Raw genomic sequence first — 22,586 nt, 5'->3', positions numbered from 1 at the left:
CATGTTTTTTAACATGACTGTGGTATGAAGCAGGTCGCGTATCAGCGTCACATGCGAGTCCCGCGGATATAAAGGAATGAGGACATTTCATTCTACCGAACTACCAGCAAGAGCTGAATTACTCAAACTGGTCAGTTTATGTAACAAATTAAAATTGTGAGGTAGCGCAGCGCTGTTTCACTTGGTCTACATACTATCACACTAAACTGCATTTGAGTGTGTTGAAAGTTATAATGTTATTCTATGTGTTAGTTTGTTGGCTGTATGAGACTAGCAGTAAGCTAGATCAACATTAAAATAACATACTGATCAGTGGCATGCACAGACCTCCTCTGGGGCAGAAGGACCAAAAAGGGGACACACACAAAACGAAGAGTTCCTTGTTTTTGTTTTTTTTATCCTTTCTTTCCTTGGCATTCTATGGAAAGACGTTGATACAATAGGAATGCGTAACACATCAAACGAAAATAGGGAAATTATGATAATATTACTAAATATTATTTACTTTACCAAACAAAACAGTGAGAATCAAGTTTTCATTTTCAAGAATAATTTTGTTGATGTTGAAAATTGTATGTATTATATGCATGAAAGTGTTAGCTAAGCTATGAAATCAGTAACGCTTTACAATAAGGTTTCCTTAGTGTTAACATGAACTAATAATGAACTGCACTTCTACAGCATTTATTAATCTTAGTTAATATTAATTTCAGTATTTACTAAAACTATTAAAATCAAAAGTTGTATTTGTTAACATTAGTTAATGCACTGACTGTGACACAATATGAACAAACAATTAACAGTATTATTATTAACTAAGATGAACAAATACAGTAACACATGTGTTGCTCATGGTGGGTTCATGTTAGTTAATAAATTAATAATAAAACAAATGAACCTTATTGTAAAGTGTTACTATGAAATTACTATACAATTTAGAGTTGGACATGGACTTAAGATTTCATTTCACTAGATGTATTTCCCCAAGCTAATAACACTTGCTATGGCCTTGGATAAAAAACGAATGACATTGTCAGACTCCGAATGCAGCTGAAATCAAGTTATACTTTTATTATAGTTAACCATAGCTTGCATGCTGCCGCAGCTTTTACAGTAGCGTGGTAGGATAAATGTAACTTGACTCGAGGCGAACTGCTGCATACGTAGCGCTGCAAAGGAAACTCTGCCTACAACTTCACCTCCGCAAAATGCTTCCTTCCAAAAACAATTTTATATAAATTGTGTATATAAATGGTGTATAAGTGTATTGTTATTTATTATAATAAGTATAATTATTATTATTTACAATTTACAATCGGAGAGGGGCACAACACATTTTGAGACAAAAGGGGCAGGGGCTTGAGCTGTCAAGTCGTGAAGCTCTGTCAAGTCGAAGTTTGTCGCGGACGCGGAGCTCTCGGCATCTCGAAAACTCCATGCCGATATTGATCCTCGTTTTATTTCTCCTTTTGTCCCAAAGTCTACCCATGGTCCATAATGTTTGAACGAAAGAACAACAGCGTGAGCGTGCCACTAGACGTTACGCAGTTGTCCACGTCTGTCGCCATGGTTACTAATAGTGGGAGTATAGCGGAAACCTGGGATAACGTGGATATTACGTCATTGACAGGCGACAAGTGACAAGGGACGGGCACTATTTAAAAATGTGAATTTCTCTGACTTTACAAATTCTTGGAAACATTTACGATACTGTAAGTACACAATTGAAAGAAATATATAACACTGTGCAAGTGTTTTTTGGATATTTTGATACAAAATTCTTACATATTGTACCTTTTAACCAGCCCCTCCTATACATCCAAAAATCCCCTATCAGAATAATGCAAAGGAAATAATGACATATTTCTCCTTGTAACACACAGCTGGCATCACAAAAACACCAAAATAGCAGAAAATGACTGTCTCGTTGGCATACACAGCTACATTTTATACTCACAAGCACGCATATTTGTTGGCAGAACTTTTTTTCATGTGTAAACATATGTAATTAGGAGGCTTGGTTGGGGAAAAGAGAGAAAATCTCTTCATTTTCTCTAAGGGTGCTCTAAGTGGAGCACAATTTACTGTCATGTTGCTTCAGACAGAGAGCGAAGAGGGGCTTGTGAAAGTCAATAGACAAGGCCAATTCAAGGACTGCTTGAAAACGGAGCAGCTTTGCTCTTTATTGTCTAATTGGCTGCAGTTCAAGCATTTCAGACAGCAACAATTACTAAGCCTGGAGCCTGACTAACATCCAATTACACACACATAGGGAAAGGATACGAGCATACACCTCAAATCTGGAATCCCCTATGCATCAGTGCTTTTCACTGTCTTTCTCTCTCTCTAACACACACAGACCCAGACACAAATATACAGATGCTGCCGATTGTCACCACAGTGATGTCACTGTGGTCAGGCCCCAAGGGTGTAGGTCCATGGTCTAAAACAGGGTGTGATTGTGGCCGTTTATGGGGTGGCAGCTCAAAGAAGCTGAAGGCATAAGGGGTTTTAGATATGAGTCAGAGGTGGTCATGGTACACAAACATGTCTGCACATCATTAGAAGAGGATAGACAGAACTGTCGGAGATCACAGAAATAGGAGAAAGAAAACCGCTACTGACGCACTGAGATGTGTAATTTGACAAACTTATTAGCAACCACATATACTGTGTTTGCACCCACAGAATTGCACACTACTTTAGTCACTCCTACATTATAAACCCACTTGATTTTTATACACAAACACACTGACACATCTTGTCCCCCATCAAAGAAGTAGTTGTTAACCGCTTACATTAGTGGCTAATCTGATTAGCTCAATTAAAAGGTAGTTTGTGACAAAACAATGTTTACAAGTAATTTAGGCAATCACAGCATTTTGAGTATATAAACAGCTGTGTTTGTTTCACTCCTAGTGACAAATTTTCTCTACTCAATTTTTTTTTACTAGTTTACAAATGCTAGTCATTTGAGTTTAGGCCAAATGGGTCACCTGTAAAGTAGTCTTAGCCTCAGACATTACATAGTCTGTTGCTGACCGTCTCACGCATGTTGCTGGAAAGTATTTGCTCAGTCTGTTAAGCTTTGATGTTAAGGTTGTGTTTGCACAAATTCTGGGAGTAAGAACACAGGTTTTTTTATATTTTTTTTTATCACACCATCTGGACACAAATTTGTGTTTACAAGGTACCAGGTTGAAACAACAAGCACTTCGAACAGGCAAAATCATATTCAGCTATTTTTGGTGTTCTCTACAATTGTTTGCAGCGATTACAGTCTTTTTTTCATACTGGTCTAATATGTAGTATATTCTATTTCTCGCCTTAAATAGCATGTGAAAATAAAACAGACTTTGGTTGGTCACTTAACATGTCAGTCAGACAGCTTTTCTTGTCTAGACAAACGGTCCTCGGGAAAAAGCTGCAGTGTGGACCAGACCTTATGCTGTATGTATAGTCAAAGATCAAGCCTCAGCTGTGTGTGTGTTTGTATGCATGTCTGAATGTGTGTGTGTTTTTATGCAAGTATGATTAATATACAACATTAATCCTGCTTTGTCATATGGATATCTTTAAAAATGCCACACTGTATAATGTTGGCAGTCTTACTTTGCGTGATCTAAGTACAAACATGTGTATATGTTTTTGAAGAGAAGCCCCAGCAGCCTAGGAGTCTCTGCTGTCAGTGATAAGACAAAGTCCAGAGACTTTCTGAGACTTTTTACTTTTGATATAAATGTTTTGAAAGAAATTAATACTTTATTCAGCAAGGATGCGTACAGTAAATGATCACAGTAAGTTGTTACAAAAAAATTATATTTCAAATAATTACTGTTCTTAAACATTCTATTCATCAAAGAATCCTGAAGAAATGTTACTTTAGCACCAAATCAGCATATTAGGATAATTTCTAAAGGACCATGTGACCAAGTAATGGCTGCTGAAAATTCAGCTTTGCCATCGCAGGAATAAGCTACATTATAAATATATTAAAATTGAAATAGATTGTAATAATATTTCACAATATTATTGTTTTTGGTCAATATCACTATTTTGTTCCCCAAAATATTACTGCATTTTTGATCAAATAAGCATAAGATACTTCTTTCAACAACATTAAAAAATCTTTTTAAAAACCAACCCCAAATGTTTGAACAGTAGTGTACATCACTATGTGACCACTAGATCAGCAAGATATTAAATATATTTATGGATCTATGAATTTATCTAGTGACCTACAAAATCCTGAACTGTGTCTGAAATAGTGCACTATTTCAGGTGTCATGTTGGGGTCGACATGTCTGCAGAGCATCTCACTTTCTTTGATCAGTGAGTATTTTACAACTTCTAATGTAGACATAATCCTCTGTCCCGTTCCTTTATTGGGTTAATGGGCATGCTTAGTTGACCATGATCATCATCACACAGGGTATTCTATTTCAAAACCTTGCAGACACCTCACCGTGTTATAAAGCTGATCTTAGGTCTGTAATCTCTAAAAAGACCACAATGTTCATAACTAAACGCTGGGATGTTTCCCTTAGCTGTGAGTCTTATTGCAGATTGCTGAAATCAGTGTAATACTGCAGAAAATAAAGATAAAAATGTCTCTTTTGCTTTTAATAGGGTCGCATTCCAGAATAGAGTAAACATGTGACCTGAGTGCATTCATTGGCTTGGTTGGAGTGGTGTGAGCTGTTTTGACATGTTATGGTTCCAGTGGCAAATAATACCAGCAACATGAACCTACAAAGCAAAAACAAGCCCACTAGATGGACCCAACCATTTCAAGCCATAGTCCTGAGCGGAAGAAACTGCTCACTGTGCAATTACTAGATATTTTTCCACAAGTCTGCAATAAATCCTGTAAAAAAAACATTTGAGGGTAAACATTTTGCTTTGCAAATCTGAGCTGTTGAAACCCTAGATATAAACCACAGTTTGATTTTGCACATGGGAGACTCCCGTTGCATGCCTGAAATTGATATGCCTCCCACTGCGCACTAGTATGTTCTCCTTTAGTTCTCCTTGAGTGATTACAATTGATTTAATTTCCTCAATATGTCAGACACACTCGGCCAGCTACACCTCATTTAGAAGGACCGGAACAGAGAGTGTTAGACAAAGGATGGGGTAGGCCTATCCATCTACTGACTGGAAGTCCCTAGGTCCTTATTACAGTTCTCTCTGTTTGTGAAGTGAATTGAAGAAAATGGATGGATGGAACTGAGGTGTGGGTGGATGGAGTTTGAATGAAGGGGGTATAATTGGTCTGGATAAAACGCTGGGACACTGGGTTTGTGTAGTATGGTTAGTTGGTTCCTGTCAAAACACAATTTATTAAGCTGAAGACATTAAGACAGAGAGGAAATCATTTTTAAAAGAAAGATGGCCTTGACAATATTTCATATAATGCAATGGCAAATTTGGTCTTTCTGGTCCATGCAAGAAAAAAGTTAGGCAAGAGCAAAAAGAGTCTGGAGTTGGTCTGTTCTATCCCAGCAAACATCAACCAGAAACCTCCACTCACAAAATGTCAATCTCCTCCGTCCCCCCAGAACCAAGCTCCTCTGTTGCCCCTCGTCTGTGGAACTCATTACCAGACCACCTGAGGGCTCCACAGACAGTTTGTCACGGGTTGTGGTGCGGGTTGAAGAAGAGTCTGAGGCAAGAAGGCTCCAATTTAAACATTTACTGATAACTAACTCAAAACAGGTACAGGCAGGCAAACAAAACTCACACTAATACAACCATACATAGACGACGACCGACAAAGACTGAATGAACAGAAGCAAACTAAATACAGAGACAAATGAACACTAACGAGGTGAAGACAGGTGACACAGATGATGATGACGAGGGACAGGTGGATAATGAGGGAGTGAGTACAGGTGTGGAGACAAGGAGGATTCTGGGTAGTGTAGTGAAGATGACTAAGACAGACAGGTGCAGACGAAGACTGTGACAGAACGCCCCCCTTCAACAAGGCGCGACCTCGCGCCGTAGAACATCAATGGGGTGGGGGGGCGGGCGCCCTGAAGGCTGGCCAGGGCGTGGCCAAACTGGGACGGGAAGCCTCCAGGGCGGATCAGGAAGTGCAGGCGGCCAGGGCGGAGCAGGAAGTGAAGGCGGCCAGGGCGGAGCAGGACGTGGCCAGGGCGGAGCAGGACATGGGCGTGGCCAGGGCGGTGGAGACCCTTCGGGCGGCCATGGCGGTGCGGACCCTTCGGGCGGCCATGGCGGTGCGGACCCTTCGGGCGGCCATGGCGGTGCGGACCCTTCGGGCGGCCATGGCGGTGCGGACCCTTCGGGCGGCCATGGCGGTGCGGACCCTTCGGGCGGCCATGGCGGTGCGGACCCTTCGGGCGGCCATGGCGGTGCGGACCCTTCGGGCGGCCATGGCGGTGCGGACCCTTCGGGCGGCCATGGCGGTGCGGACCCTTCGGGCGGCCATGGCGGTGGAGGCCCTTCGGGCGGCCATGGCGGTGCGGACCCTTCGGGTGGCCATGGCGGTGCGGACCCTTCGGGTGGCCATGGCGATGGAGGCCCTTCGGGCGGCCATGGCGGTGCGGACCCTTCGGGCGGCCATGGCGGTGCGGACCCTTCGGGTGGCCATGGCGAAGCCCTATGGCCCCCCCCCCAAAAATTTAATGGGGAGGGTGACAGAGTCATTACTAGACTCTGGGCTGGACGGAACCAGCGGTGAAGGGGTCTCTGGGCTGGACGGAACCAGCGGTGAAGGGGTCTCTGGGCTGGACGGAACCAGCGGTGAAGGGGTCTCTGGGCTGGACGGAACCAGCGGTGAAGGGGTCTCTGGGCTGGACGGGACCAGCGGCGAAGGGGTCTCTGGGCTGGACGGGACCAGCGGCGAAGGGGTCTCTGGGCTGGACGGGACCAGCGGCGAAGGAAGCTCAGGGCTGGACTGGACCAGCGGCGAAGGAAGCTCAGGGCTGGACGGGACCAGCGGCGAAGGAAGCTCAGGGCTGGACGGGACCAGCGGCGAAGGAAGCTCAGGGCTGGACGGAACCAGCGGCGAAGGAAGCTCAGGGCTGGGTTCATGGGCTGTAATGCATGTGTGTGCTGCCCACACACACAAAACAGCCATGGATCCCACAAGGAGCACTGCGTCCTCCAGAGCTGGCTGGACGGTCTCTGGCTGGACGGTCTCTGGCTGGACGGTCTCTGGCGCAGGACCGTGGAGGATGTGAAGCTCTGGCTGGACGGTCTCAGGCTCTGGCGGGCAGGCGACGGGCTCTGTGCTGGATGGGACCAGTGGTGAAGAAGGCTTTGAGCTGGGCAGGACCAGCAGTGAAGGCTTTGAGCTGGGCAGGACCAGCTGTGAAGGCTTTGAGCTGGGCAGGACCAGCTGTGAAGAGGGCTCTGGCGCAGGATCAGCGGGCTCTGGCGCAGGATCAGCGGGCTCTGGCGCAGGATCAGCGGGCTCTGGCGCAGGATCAGCGGGCTCTGGCGCAGGATCAGCGGGCTCTGGCGCAGGATCAGCGGGCTCTGGCGCAGGATCAGCGGGCTCTGGCGCAGGATCAGCGGGCTCTGGCGCAGGATCAGCGGGCTCTGGCGCAGGATCAGCGGGCTCTGGCGCAGGATCAGCGGGCTCTGGCGCAGGATCAGCGGGCTCTGGCGCAGGATCAGCGGGCTCTGGCGCAGGATCAGCGGGCTCTGGCGCAGGATCAGCGGGCTCTGGCGCAGGATCAGCGGGCTCTGGCGCAGGATCAGCGGGCTCTGGCGCAGGATCAGCGGGCTCTGGCGCAGGATCAGCGGGCTCTGGCGCAGGATCAGCGGGCTCTGGCGCAGGATCAGCGGGCTCTGGCGCAGGATCAGCGGGCTCTGGCGCAGGATCAGCGGGCTCTGGCGCAGGATCAGCGGGCTCTGGCGCAGGATCAGCGGGCTCTGGCGCAGGATCAGCGGGCTCTGGCGCAGGATCAGCGGGCTCTGGCGCAGGATCAGCGGGCTCTGGCGCAGGATCAGCGGGCTCTGGCGCAGGATCAGCGGGCTCTGGCGCAGGATCAGCGGGCTCTGGCGCAGGATCAGCGGGCTCTGGCGCAGGATCAGCGGGCTCTGGCGCAGGATCAGCGGGCTCTGGCGCAGGATCAGCGGGCTCTGGCGCAGGATCAGCGGGCTCTGGCGCAGGATCAGCGGGCTCTGGCGCAGGATCAGCGGGCTCTGGCGCAGGATCAGCGGGCTCTGGCGCAGGATCAGCGGGCTCTGGCGCAGGATCAGCGGGCTCTGGCGCAGGATCAGCGGGCTCTGGCGCAGGATCAGCGGGCTCTGGCGCAGGATCAGCGGGCTCTGGCGCAGGATCAGCGGGCTCTGGCGCAGGATCAGCGGGCTCTGGCGCAGGATCAGCGGGCTCTGGCGCAGGATCAGCGGGCTCTGGCGCAGGATCAGCGGGCTCTGGCGCAGGATCAGCGGGCTCTGGCGCAGGATCAGCGGGCTCTGGCGCAGGATCAGCGGGCTCTGGCGCAGGATCAGCGGGCTCTGGCGCAGGATCAGCGGGCTCTGGCGCAGGATCAGCGGGCTCTGGCGCAGGATCAGCGGGCTCTGGCGCAGGATCAGCGGGCTCTGGCTCGAAGACTGGCTCTGCAGGCGTGACATGAAGATCTGGGCTGGGTCGGACCAGCGGCGAGGGCTCTGGGCTAGACGGGCACGGTGGCGGATGGAGCCCTGGACTGGACATAATCAACCCAGGGTTGAAAAGAGGCCAGAATGTAGAGTGGTGTCGGGCTTCTACACGACCACCTCCTCTACTGCGGCCTCCACGGGTCCCGCGAAATATGGCCAACCGGGTCCCCGCAAATGGAAGTCCTCTCTCCCGCTCGGTCATCTTCAGTTTTTTAAAGGTCGGTCGTTCTGTCACGGGTTGTGGTGCGGGTTGAAGAAGAGTCTGAGGCAAGAAGGCTCCAATTTAAACATTTACTGATAACTAACTCAAAACAGGTACAGGCAGGCAAACAAAACTCACACTAATACAACCATACATAGACGGCGACCGACAAAGACTGAATGAACAGAAGCAAACTAAATACAGAGACAAATGAACACTAACGAGGTGAAGACAGGTGACACAGATGATGATGACGAGGGACAGGTGGATAATGAGGGAGTGAGTACAGGTGTGGAGACAAGGAGGATTCTGGGTAGTGTAGTGAAGATGACTAAGACAGACAGGTGCAGACGAAGACTGTGACACAGTTGATGTCTTTAAAAAAGGCTTAAAGACTTTTTTATTTAAAAATAGTTACAACTAAAGATGAATTGAACTGTTTTTATGTTTTCTTATTCTTGTCCCTGTTTTTACTTTTGTAATGTGTACACTGTAGCACTTTGAGATTTGTTCTCAAATGAAAAGTGCTTTATAAATACAATGTATTTTTATTTATTATTATTGTTGAATAAGATTTCTGTTATTTTGGATCTTCGTGCCTAAAACGGAGACTAAAAAATATCTTGAAGTGCTTTTTATGAAATGTATTGTGACATTCCCTGCAATCGAAAGCAAATTTGAATGATGGGAGTAAATGCTTGTGAAACCTAACAAGCCTCATCAATATAACCAGACTCTTGGTCTGCCAGATGACAAACAGATAAATTACACAATATCCACAAGCCACCAAATAGATGTCTATGGAGAAGAGAAAAACTCTGTGAAATAAAAACAATTTGGACAAAATGATTCTAAAACAAAAATTGGTGACAGGAGATCCAGGATATTAGTAGATTTTTTTTTTACTTTCATTTGTTGTTTTTACTTTGGAGTGGACTAAATAATGTGGTTTAAAGAAAAACTATTTAATCTAGCCTTATTTACTTGAATACTTTGCTTAATCAAACCACTGTGTGATTAAATTCGTTTTTTGAGACCGACACAAGGGGGTGAAATAACAGCTAAATTAACAAGAAAGCCAATAAACAAGCCTCGGCTTTATTGTGGAGTACAGCAGTTATTGTCAGTTGATATTAGTTTGTTATGCCTTGTGCTTATCCTAGATGCCAAGTTATGAACCACATTTATTTAAAATGTAAAAATGCACTAGTTTAGCATGGCGCTAGCAACAGCAAGGTCATGGGTTTGATTCCCAGAGAATGCACATAATTATTAAAAAATGTTAGACATCTTAAGTTTCTTTAAATAAAAACATCCACCAAATGTATAAATGTAAATGCATGTAGACTACATCTATCCTTTTGAACCCCGTCTTCTGTTTACCTCACCTATTGTCCATCATTCCTGCGTCCCTTTCTCTGCTAAACCAGAGCTGTGGTTTGAGTTGCAGACGTTCTCTGCCCTGAGGCTGAGCAGGAGAGTTCTCTGACAGTTAAACTCTAATCTGTTCTGTCTATTACAGTGATCCTGTCTCTGTACTGGGCTTCCCCAACGTTTGGTTTAGTTAAAAAAAGAAGAAGAAAAAAAGAGCCTTGAGGGCCCAGAGCTGAAGAGTGTCCACGTTCCTCAATCCACCCCAGCTGGATCTGATTAAAAACACCTGGTTGGGGAGTAGTGATATCACTTATCTTGATTGAGAGGACAGTCTGGTTCATTTTTATATGTGGATTGAGTCATAGAAGATGTGGAACTGATGTAGTTTTGAATAGATGCTGTACACTGACATCAACATAATAGGCAGAATCTTTTTAGAAAATAAAACATTTAAATGATTAATTTAATCTAAAATAAAATGCCCATAAAATTTGTGCTGCATGTTCTTCATGGGTTTTTTGATGGTATTCATCCAGTACTGGAACCCATCCACCCATCAAATAAACACTGCCAATGCCTTGCCAGAGAAGAGTAGGTTGGTTGAAGAAAATGCGTATATTAAAATTTAGAACACCAATAACTACAATTAGTTGCCTGTGAATAACAACAGTGCATATTTTGATATTATGTGACTCCACTCTGCATAATTGTGAAACGTTTTTCTTCATAAAAATTGCCTTCCCTTCATGATCATTACTGCACATGGGGAAGACCTGAAGCTACAAGGAGAATTTTTGTTGTTGTTGAATCTTTGATTTTAAAAAAAGCATGTTAACTATTGAAATAAAAAAAAAAGAAAGAAAGTGTTAAACAAATTGCACAAGAGAGTATTAATCAAATCATAAACTCACACTTCTGAGCCAAACAAATTTTACATAATTTTAGCAACAGCCAATGCCAAATACAGCACGTTGTAATGGATCCTAAAATCATTCGCATTGGTTCTCATCTTCAAAAGCATTGTGAATGTAGTCACTGAAATATCTAGAAATTCACAACAGCACCTAGGTAAGATGTTTTCCACACCGGCGTCTAGGAAGCACCGGTCAATAATGTGAGCGAGGCAGTAATAGCACAGTGGGTAGATGGAGGAATCTATTTTCAGAGAACAGACCTTGTGCTGCTGTTGACAGGCTGAACTGTTTTCCATTTCAACACTTCCTTGGCTTCTCCTCTGTGGTATGTCCTACCCCTCCCCCTCAACACACATGTACACAATCACACACGTGAATGGTCACAATCGCAGACACACAATACACACTAAGTGCTACCTAGAGTGTTTTGGGTAAAACCCCATTTTTTCATCTTTTTCTTTTTTTGCCTTGAACTCTAAAGGGCATAACTGTGGCCTTAGCTGTAATGTATTTTAAGTGAAACTCCTGGAAAGCCTGTACAGAGTTGCCAATTACTATCCCTCATAGTGTGGTAACAGATACACTCACCTAAAGGATTATTAGGAACACCATACTAATACTGTGTTTGACCCCCTTTCGCCTTCAGAACTGCCTTAATTCTACGTGGCATTGATTCAACAAGGTGCTGAAAGCATTCTTTAGAAATGTTGGCCCATATTGATAGGATAGCATCTTGCAGTTGGTTGTTGATGTCCCGTTCCACCGCATCCCAAAGATGCTCTATTGGGTTGAGATCTGGTGACTGTGGGGGCCATTTTAGTACAGTTAACTCATTGTCATGTTCAAGAAACCAATTTGAAATGATTCGAGCTTTGTGACATGGTGCATTATCCTGCTGGAAGTAGCCATCAGAGGATGGGTACATGGTGGCCATAAAGGGATGGACATGGTCAGAAACAATGCTCAGGTGGGCCGTGGCATTTAAACGATGCCTAATTGGCACTAAGGGGCCTAAAGTGTGCCAAGAAAACATCCCCCACACCATTACACCACCACCACCAGCCTGCACAGTGGTAACAAGGCATGACGGATCCATGTTCTCATTCTGTTTACGCCAAATTCTGACTCTACCATCTGAATGTCTCAACAGAAATCGAGACTCATCAGACCAGGCAACATTTTTCCAGTCTTCAACTGTCCAATTTTGGTGAGCTCTTGCAAATTGTAGCCTCTTTTTCCTATTTGTAGTGGAGATGAGTGGTACCCGGTGTGGTCTTCTGCTGTTGTAGCCCATCCGCCTCAAGGTTGTGCGTGTTGTGGCTTCACAAATGCTTTGCTGCATACCTCGGTTGTAACGAGTGTTTATTTCAGTCAAAGTTGCTCTTCTATCAGCTTGAATCAGTCAGCCCATTCTCCTCTGACCTCTAGCATCAACAAGGCATTTTTGCCCACAGGACTGCTGCATACTGGATGTTTTTCCCTTTTCACACCATTCTTTGTAAACCCTAGAAATGGTTGTGCGTGAAAATCACAGTAACTGACCAGATTGTGAAATACTCAGACCGGCCCGTCTGGCACCAACAACCATGCCACGCTCAAAATTGCTTAAATCACCTTTCTCTCCCATTCTGACATTCAGTTTGGAGTTCAGGAGATTGTCTTGACCAGGACCACACCCCTAAATGCATTGAAGCAACTGCCATGTGATTGGTTGATTAGATAATTGCATTAATGAGAAATTGAACAGGTGTTCCTAATAATCCTTTAGGTGAGTGTGTATATATATACATACATATATATAATTTCAATCCAGAGGCCTGTGCCAACAAATGTACCACTGGCCCTACCCTACGAACCTATGTTGTATGTTGTGAAAGCAAAATTCCTGGATCCACACTCTTAATTTGAAACATTGTCAGACACCTGTTGCCATGTATGACTCCCAAAGCCACAGTGGTCTCCTAAAACAAAAATAACATCTGGGAGTTGCAGGTGATTCCGGTTGATGTAGTGGGCCTCCACATATGTTACGCTCCCTTGGTGGTGCATGTATGCAGCTGGTGGAAAAAAAGCATGCTTTTATCTTCACGTGCTTCAGAGCAGAAATGTGACCTCTTGCATTGTGACAGAAATGACCTCATGGGGCCAATAATAGTGCTAAAACAAACAGCAACTCTGTCTTTAGTCTATTATTTTCTTCTCTTTTTCCCTCAATAATATCATGCATTTCTTGGCAGTGCTGTGGACTGTGCTGGTGTTCCTGGTGGTGCAGACTGAGAACACCCCCACTGCTCTATATTTGACTTCATCCAGCGTCCAGTTACCACTAATCACTGTGTTGAAGCATTTTGCAGTGTATAAATGTTCCAAAGTGCATTTGCGTGTGTAGATCTCAGGGTGTGGAATAGGGCACTTCTAGAGTTGAAAGTTGTGGTTAATAGCGGGAATATTCTGAGTGACTAAAAGTTTGCCATGAGGTGAAAACTGCAGGCAAGACAATTATAGTCACAAAAGTTGTATTACTGTGAAATAATTTATGTTCTGTCTTAATGTCCCAGTAGCTGTGTTTGGTTACCAAATGAGCAGGAACATTGTCAGGTCTCTATAGCAATAGTTCTTGACCTGTTCACAAAAATATTCAGGTCCCATGACTTTTCCAGTTGTTACTGGATAAATGTTAAGGGTAAAGATTCTTTAAAATATTTTTTTAACATTTTCTACCCAATTAAAATATTTTAGAACTTGGCATACTTTGTTATGACTTTTCCATGTCCATAAATTACACTTTTTTTTACCTCATATTTTGTCACAGTTTAAAGAGTCCAAAGACGAAGATTCACAGGTTCCAATCCAAAGGTATTTAATAAAAGAATATCCAATACAACGTAACAGTGTGTTCAACACACAAACAAAAGCCGACAATGAAACAAGGAAACACAGGAACTTAAGTATGCAATGATAATGAACTAAAAAACTAAAAGGTGTGATGATCAAATTAAATGCTATGGTAACTGTTGGGGGTGGAAAAAGTGAACAAAGACAACAGGAAATAATGAAAAGCAAAAAAAAAGTGCATGAAAATTAAACTAAACGAACAAATGACTAAATATGACATATCCAGTCAGTCATTCAAAATATTTATAAATTAATAAATAATATTTAGATTTATTTTTATTATAGATTATTTTAATGCTTGTTTTGTCTTATTTTAAATAATTCTAAGTCATCTTAAGGCCCACTCATAAGTTATTTGTGGGCCTCGGACCCCTAGATGAGAACAACTCAAGAACCAAAGGAGGTCTATCCATATAAATGGTTATAAACCCATATAAAAGTGATGGAAATTAATTTGTTTTATTTTTTTGGGCTAATTTATTAGTTGGTGATATGAATTTTTTGGGTTATTTTTGCCTTCGTGGACAAAGAAACAATAACACAAGATATGATTTTACCCAGCTATAAGTGTTACTGCTTCCCTGCAGTACTCCAAAATGCTGGACAACTGATGGATGAATAACAGATGACGGTTTTCTCATGCCATCATGTTGCATTCATTACATTTTACCATCACATGCGTGTCACAGACAATAAGACTCTTTCTCTCTTTTCTCATGCTGTCTCTCTTTGTAGGTTCATCCCTTTTTTAAGGAAATTTCTTTCTGCTTAAATATTTCTGTTTATCATGTGTCTGATATAATTGGTGTCAAAAATCAATATACATATACAACATATAGAATGTGTTACTTAAAGAAGCTATATTTGAGAACTTTCATGTTTTTTATTGCCAATATGTAAACAGCTTGTAACGAAACTTAATACGAGACCTTCCCCGAATTCCTAGGTTGTCTATATAAGCCTGTATTCTGATGACTGATTTTTATGTGAAAGACTCAAGACTGTCACAGGTGGCTGTATATAATGTAATGTTATGTAATATATAATAAAGCACACGACTCAAAAGGAAACAGTTTTTAATTCAAATAACAGGAAGTCCAACTGAAGAGGGAGGCCGGAGGTTCCTGAAGAGGACAAGGAACAGAAGAGGGACGAAAACAGTCAGGGGGCAAAATAGAGGCAGGCAAAATAGTCCATGGGGGAGTGGAATATAGGGGGAGCCAGGCCGGGACCCAGACACAGCCAGCGAGATGTTCCATGGTGGAGTCACAGGAGGGAGGAGCCATGGTGGAGACCTGGGATGAGGGACCAGGGATGCAATCTCCTGTGATGGAGCTGGCCACTGTAAAGACCCAGACGGAGCCGAGGAGACACTGAGCCAGAGTGACACCGCAGGTTTAGAGAGCCAAGGTGGAGCTGACTGCTCATGGGGCCGAGGCGGAGGCGGGGATCCAGAATACCCCTGTGGACAATGGTGGAGCCGGAGGGAAGGCAGAACCCGGTGGAGCTGAAGGGATGAAGGGCAGAGGTGTAACCGGAAGCCAGGAATCCCGTGGTGGAACAGGGTGATGCCTGACCAAGGCGGAGACGGGGGACGAGGGAGCCCGGTGGAACTGGTGGGATGATGGGCCACAGTGGAGATGAGGGAGCATGGAGCCAAGGTGAAGCTGATGGGTCAGAGGACCAAGGTGGAGTCCGGGACTCTGTGACTAGAGGCGGAGACAGGGAATCCTCATACCTAGATGGATCTGGGAACTGAAAGAACTGAGGCTGATCCGCAACACTTCATGGATGAGCTGAGTGACTGACAGAAACCAGTGGTGGCATCTCTGTAGAATTCAAGCTGGGCGGAACCAGCAGGGTCATAGGAAACTCTGAGCTGGGCGGGACCAGCGGGGGGAACAGGAGAAACAGGGCTGGGGGGAACCAGCAGGGAAAGGAGATTCAGAGGAATAATTTCTTCCAAGAGCAAAGTCAACAGAGGCCAGTGGCAGCAGAGTGTGGGCGGGGCTCCATTCCATGCCCTCAAATTCCACCAGAACTCCCTCGGGGGCGGGCATTGTTGCCGGCTCGCTCACCTCAGACATGTCTTTGGGCTTAGGCCTTGGGGCAGGGTACAGCTCAGATGGGCTCTCTGGCTCGTTGTCTGCGGTAGGCTCTGGCTCTGTGTCTGTGGTGGGCACTGGCATCTGTTCAGTCCAGCGGAGTGAAGGCTGACTGGGTTCTGAGTATAGAGTGGGGCTGGTGTCATCTTCCGCATGGCCGATGGTGAAGGCCTACTCTTTGTTCACCAGCACCCACTCTACGAATGCGGCAAAGTCCTCACGAGGACCGCTTCTCGAGGCGTGCCCTGGACCACTCGCTGAGGCTGGAGATGTAGAAGAAGCAGAGCGAGCGGTCAGGATAGTGTGTTTGGCACGCCAATTCCAAAAACTCCCTGGTGTGAGACTCCAGGGAGCGGTCCTTCTGCTCCAGGCAGTCCGTGGTGAGTCCGTGGTGAAAAAAAAAAACACGCCGCAAACAAATTTCTACTGTTTTCATTTTGGTGTTCTGTCACGGTTGGCCGTATACAATGAAGCGCACAACATTTTTGCTGGGAAAATCAAAAGGATGTGACGTTTACGTGCACTCTCTTCTGATCTTTGACACATGAAATGAATCTTAATACAATGTTCAGGTTAATTCCTAAAGTGCTATTCTGTTTACTGTCAATATGTCATGTGTTGCATGTCGAAATGAATGAATTTCTAGACGTGCATCATTTTATGGGTTCGTTTAATCTTGTTCACTGCCTACATTACGAGGGCATTTATTCAAGGTACACAAAAACTCTGTGTGCGTTCATAACACTACAAAACACTGTTCTTCTTCTACTCCACGCCCTCACCTGTCTTCCATGGGCACCCCCCCCCCCCCCTATAGGATCACTAAAACAACATGCCTGTTTGAGCATTACTCACTATAAATTAAGCAGGGTCTTATGCATTTGCACCAACATTGATTTAAAGACGTTTCATGCATTAACCCCATCATGAATTTAGAATACATAAGAACTATCCAAATGAACAATAAAAATCAAATAAAGACCTATGCAAGACATATGTGGGGTACTCTCTCTCTAAACATTAACATTACAGGGAATGTTATTATGAACCCCACACATGCAAAGAAAAGTGATTAATTCAAACTATAGTCCAACATAGCCAGATCTATATAGTCTATAGTCTCAACTATATTTTAAAATCAAACTATCATAACTGTGTCATTTCTAATTAGCCTTCCTCCTCTGTCGCTATGATGCCGGTGAATTGCAGAGCTGGTGCAAACATATCCACATCCCTATGATCAAATGCTTTCTTAACTGCTGCTTTTTCACCGCTGTAATTTTTGTTGTTTATTTTGTTATCGAGAGGAACGTGCTCATATTAAGATATTCATCTAAACGTCACTTTCAGCAGCGTGGACGGCATCTAGATGTTCTTTAACAGTATATTGCTGCAAAGGTATTTCCAACTTCTTTTTACTTCTAAGCAAAAAAACTAAAAATAACATTGTAATTAGGTTCAGTATGTTGCATGTTCACGAGTGTGAGCACGATCAAGTTGCTTGCTCCAGTTCACTTAACACCACCAGTGTTGCTAATAACAAGGGTTTCTAAATTCGACATATATCCCCTTTAAGGTACTGTAAAGAATGCAAAGCTATTACAAGCAATCTGTTCCTTCAACACAACTCAGAGTTGCCGTTCAACCCCTAACTATACTGATTCATTGTAAAACATGTTGCCTCTTCAGACAGTTAAAGACCGAATGGCCCTTATCTGGTTGTCTGCAGACAAATCTGTGGCTCTCAGGCTGGTTAAAAGACATTCCTGGCAGTTTTATCAGGGTTCGTGGAGTACAGGCTGTCTCTCATAAGGATCTCCCTAATCAGTCTTAATTAATAACACAAATACAGCCTTAGGAAGTGCCAGACTTTTATTAGAGCATGCAAGGCCAAAAAGAGGCTCTCGTCTTCCTCTCTCCTATTGTTACGACTTTCTTGGTTTCTCTGAGAAGTAGAGATTCACCTTACATTAATATAGAGATAAACTATTGTACCTGTAATGCATTCATAGTGAATTTCCAGTTATTTGTTTCAACACAAAATATCACATTTTTGCCTTTTGACATCTGTCCCAGCTCTTTCGTGTTTCTTTGCTTTTATGTTCCTGGTTTTTGCACAACATTCTGAGGCTTGCTGACAGATGTTTTTGCAGACACAATATGAGATATTTTGACACGATCTGTCTAGACTCGATGACAGTAACACTCCTGCTGCCATGTGCTTCAAAAACCAGGTCAGAGGGGTCAGTGGCACTTTAAAGAAACATTCTCTGGAATTTCTAATGAGGGATTGTAGGAGGGATAGTAGTAGTGATGAAATGGGATGGACGTATGCTAACAATAACACAAAAATAGCACCCCCCTTCTCACCTTCATACTACTAGATACATTGGCATGAAAAGTCAGAAAGAATGAGAAAAATTACTATGTAGGCCTATGTACAATGTGCTTGTAGAATTCCCATAGACTTCTAAATAGAATCCATGCTGGGGAAGGGAAGAATCCTATTGGAGTCAAGTATTCATCGGAAATAGGAAATTTCGAATCCATTTGGTCAAGGACTTCGAAGTAATGACTCCCTATGGAGGCTGATCAGAAAAGCAGGCAAAGAATTTGGAAAACACTAAAAGCATTTGCTAACATTCAAAAGGACAGCAGAAAGAGAGAAAGATGTTTTATAGAGAGCTAGTTCTGCTCTGGTTTGGCAAATGGAAAGTAGTTGGGGAATGCCCACTAAGCGCAAACAAACACTGAGGTTAAAGGGAGAAGCAGCAGGAGTGTGAGGGGAACCTAAGAGAAATTATATAAGGACAGAAAGATTGCCATATTGTGTTGTGGAATTGTTGGTTCTATCTAGCTAGCTACTGTTGCGCTCTCTCTCTTTTGTCAAACCAACATTCAAAGTGTGTTTTGGTAAATTGTATAGTTAAGGTAAACATTGTTAAATGTTAAAAATTGCATTATTTTAAGTTTCATCCTGTTTGCTTCCTCAATTTTTTTATTTTTATTTATCAGGCTAAATGGTTACCCAACCTGCTGTTTATTAGCATGTTGGGTTTGTTAGACTACACAATGCACCCTTTATCCATCATCAGGCATAGCAAAATAAAATGCATTGAGAGCAAAACCAACATTTCATTCTCCAAATCAAGTAAATTAATTAGAGGCGTGGCAATTGAGGATGTACTTGCTTAAAGGCAAATCTGATCAGAGAAAGATGGCCTTTCTGTGCTCTTCGGCTGGGCAGTAGAACTGTTGATAAGGCCTTCGACCTCACCTCTGAAAGATTGAAAATGTGTCTGGTAAAAGCTTCCAGACCTCCACGCCATTTAGACTGAACGGATGGAGCCAAAACCCATGAAATATTACAGTTTGACTGCAATGCTAATTAATTGCATATGAACAAAAGGACTTTCCTGCTGTGCTTCCATAACAACTAATACATTTGCAGATCTGGGTTAGCGAAACAATTTTTCAAACCACAAATGTCATTCAGGACAAGAAAAATGTCTGAAAACACGGACGTCATAATCATTTGTTACGGAAAAAGGGAGTAGAAGTCGCAGTAGGCTGCAAGATGAGCCAATAAATCATTTTGCTGCAATTTATAGCACTGATGTTAAGTAAGACTGAGTTAAAATAAAAAAATAATTTGTTTGATATGAGTCACCACTGCTACTATCTTTTCCTTTCAGTTGGATCCTGAATTTCTCACATAGTTCCAACTTGAAACCATTAAACCTGTCTTTCACTATATCCCAAAGTCTATAGGGAAAGCTTACAGGGGACATATCAACCTGGCATTTTCATTGTTTGTTTTTGTTTTTTTAACTGAATGAAAATGTGTGACCTACTGTTCTAGACAGTCATGCATAGATAGATGCTCACTGTGGTTATCTTTCCCAGATTAGAGTGCACAGGAAACCATGTGGTGTTAACTTAGAGTTGACATCTGGAGGTACCTTATCAGGAATGAAGACTTTTGTGTTGTTCATTTATCATTTAGACGTTGCAGTTCTTTTTCTGCTAAACGTGCTTCAGTGATTTAGATTCAATAGCTATCTATAATCATCCATTTGTTGAAGAACATTAAAGAGCAAGGAAGAATATGGAATAAATTCAGCATAAATCAAAGCCTGAACATTCAACTCAATCTAGATGGTACATGGATTGTTAATGATTCTTTCAACTCCCCCCACCCCCACCCCCACTCAATTACTTTCTATTATTTCCTCTTTTATATATTGCATTTCATTTAGTACTTAGATAGTTTCTCACATCCATAGACTCAAACAATGTGATTGCACAGCTGCTCTTACCGCTGCACGCTGGAAAGCCCCCCTGGTGTATGTGCCACCTCCTCTGTAGGTGATGGAGGGGATCTCTTTGCTGAAGAGTGAGCATTTGTGCTGGTGGGCTTTGGGTGCAGACACGTAGTCCACTCTTGTAACCACATGGCTCTTAGAGCTAAATGTCACCAGCGCTACACGTGTTGCCTCAGGCGCCACCGGAAAATCTGACAGCAGCTTCCGCACAAATCGCAGCTCGCTCCCAAAGTTGGAAGCTCCCACGCTGGACGACTCGTCCACGAGGAAGACCAGATCCAAACAACCTCCCCGCTCCCGAAGAAGACGCACGTTCCTTCGGAAAACCTGGCCGAGACGTTCTACTTTGCTCTCTGCACTCTCAGAGAGATTTTGCCGGGTTTTGGCTGCCTGACGTAAAGCCTGCAGCTTCGGCTGCTGAGCCTGGCTTGGCCAACTGGTACAGCCTAACCAGAACAGGAGCAGTAAGGTGAATCTTAAAGTCAATGTAAGTTTTAACGTCACCATGATAACGCCACAAACACCAGTGTCCAGTAGTGGTTAAGTGTTGCAAGTTTGTTGCAGTCCTCCTGTTGTTTCTCTTCTTTTGTTTTCTCTATCTTTTCCAAGCAGAGTGAGTCTCCTAATTCTCCATGGGTCTCAGGCATCTGTGGAGCTCCTGAATTTCAGACAACCTCCAAATGTGTCTCCCCTCTCTCTCAAAATCATTTAAGAAGAGCGAGACAGTGAAAAAAAGTTCAGTGAGAACGAGAGAGGGTGTGTGTGTGCTGGTGTGAGACTAAGAGAAGGAGTGAAAAGGAAGAGGGAGAGAGCAGCGGCGGAGGAAAAAATGGGCAGTCGGAGGCGTGAGTGTCTCTCTTTTTCTTCTCGTCCCGTTCTCTTTCTTGTTCCTTACTTGTTCTCCCCTTCTCTCTTTCTTTTTTTTCCCTCTGCTTGTCCTGGAGTGCTTGGGTTTGGTTGTGTGTCATTGGAGCACTCTAGACTGTCCGTCAGCCAATGCCTTTGTGAGGGAATAAGTGTGTGTGAGGGAGAGAGAGTGAGAGAGATGTTTGTCTATCGGCCTGTCAACATGCCCAAAGAAAACATTAGCACGGGGCCTGTTGATCAAATCCATATGTCTGGCACTCGTCTGCTCTCGGACGAACAACTCTCACCAAACCACCATGCAGATACCAAGAGCATCTGCTAATGAGAATAAATGATGAGCGCTGTAGACAAAACAAGCAAGTAATGGATACAAAAGCAATGCAATTCATTTGACAAGCAGAAAAGCTGTTAACAAGTTTTAAATAGAAGCAACATTATATTAAGAGTCCACATGTCATGTGAGTGTTTTGTAAGCAGAGCCTCCAGACTTTATTACTTCCTCTTGTTTTCTCTAGGGGGTCTTGAGGGGAGAGACATATCAAGTAGGATCTGCCCCCCCCCCTCTCTGTCTCTTTTATTCATTCCTCCTCTCTTTTGTGATTTTTATCTGTAACCAAAACAAAGACTCAATGCTTAACGCAGTTTTAGGTGGACCGGCCACAGTCTGGCTGTATAAGAGAGCATTTTGAGCCAGGCTAAAAAATTTATACAAATGACCATGTGTGAAGAGTCCCAGCTGTCATTGATATTATAGGACAAAACAGACAAGGATTTGCAGAATTGTGGGATTAGCACAGACAGCCACTGATTCTTGACTGAAACAACATGATGAGTGTGAAATGTGGTCTATAAAGTTAACTGTGAACTTTGTGCCTGAGAGCAAAAGAGGATAGTGGTGTTTGGCTTGCTTGTGTGCTTCGGACTTAAAGGGACACATCAATTATAATACTTATTCATTTTTAATCTTTTTTTTTTTTTTTTTTTACATGTATTTTTCCTGCATGCCAGCATGATATACTGTACACACACACATTGCTAGTTATCATGCACCGTAAATCCACCCTGGATGGTAATTAGTGTCCTTTTTCTTCTGTCTTTCATCTGTTTGGCAGAAGTGATGTGGTGGTGACACATTCTTGACATTTATCCAAACAAGAGGCGGATATGTCAAGATGAGACAAACACTTCATTACTTATAACATTAGTTTTGAGCACTTTGTTGGTCCATATTTAAATATACAGATCCCAAGAATGATATCTATGC

At 43.8% G+C, this 22,586-nt stretch overlaps 1 protein-coding gene across 2 annotated transcripts in view; it reads right to left on the bottom strand.

Annotated features, from left to right (window-relative positions):
• Nucleotides 1-21,459, bottom strand: part of svep1 (sushi, von Willebrand factor type A, EGF and pentraxin domain containing 1) — a 90,209-nt gene extending 68,750 nt beyond the window's left edge. For both annotated transcript variants that reach the window (XM_056268609.1, XM_056268610.1), the window contains exon 1: nt 20,450-21,459. In XM_056268609.1, coding sequence (XP_056124584.1) covers nt 20,450-20,962 — 513 coding nt within the window. In that variant the 5' untranslated portion in view covers nt 20,963-21,459. The remainder of the gene's footprint in view (nt 1-20,449) is intronic.
• Between the last annotated feature and the right edge of the window lie 1,127 nt (nt 21,460-22,586).

This window comes from Rhinichthys klamathensis, unplaced genomic scaffold (assembly GCF_029890125.1).
Source record: "Rhinichthys klamathensis goyatoka isolate OS25496 unplaced genomic scaffold, OSU_Roscu_1.1 h1tg000275l_1, whole genome shotgun sequence".
Lineage (NCBI taxonomy): Eukaryota > Metazoa > Chordata > Actinopteri > Cypriniformes > Leuciscidae > Rhinichthys > Rhinichthys klamathensis.
The sequence above is the reverse complement of the archived record's forward strand: the minus strand, read 5'-3'. Positions and strand labels throughout refer to the sequence as shown.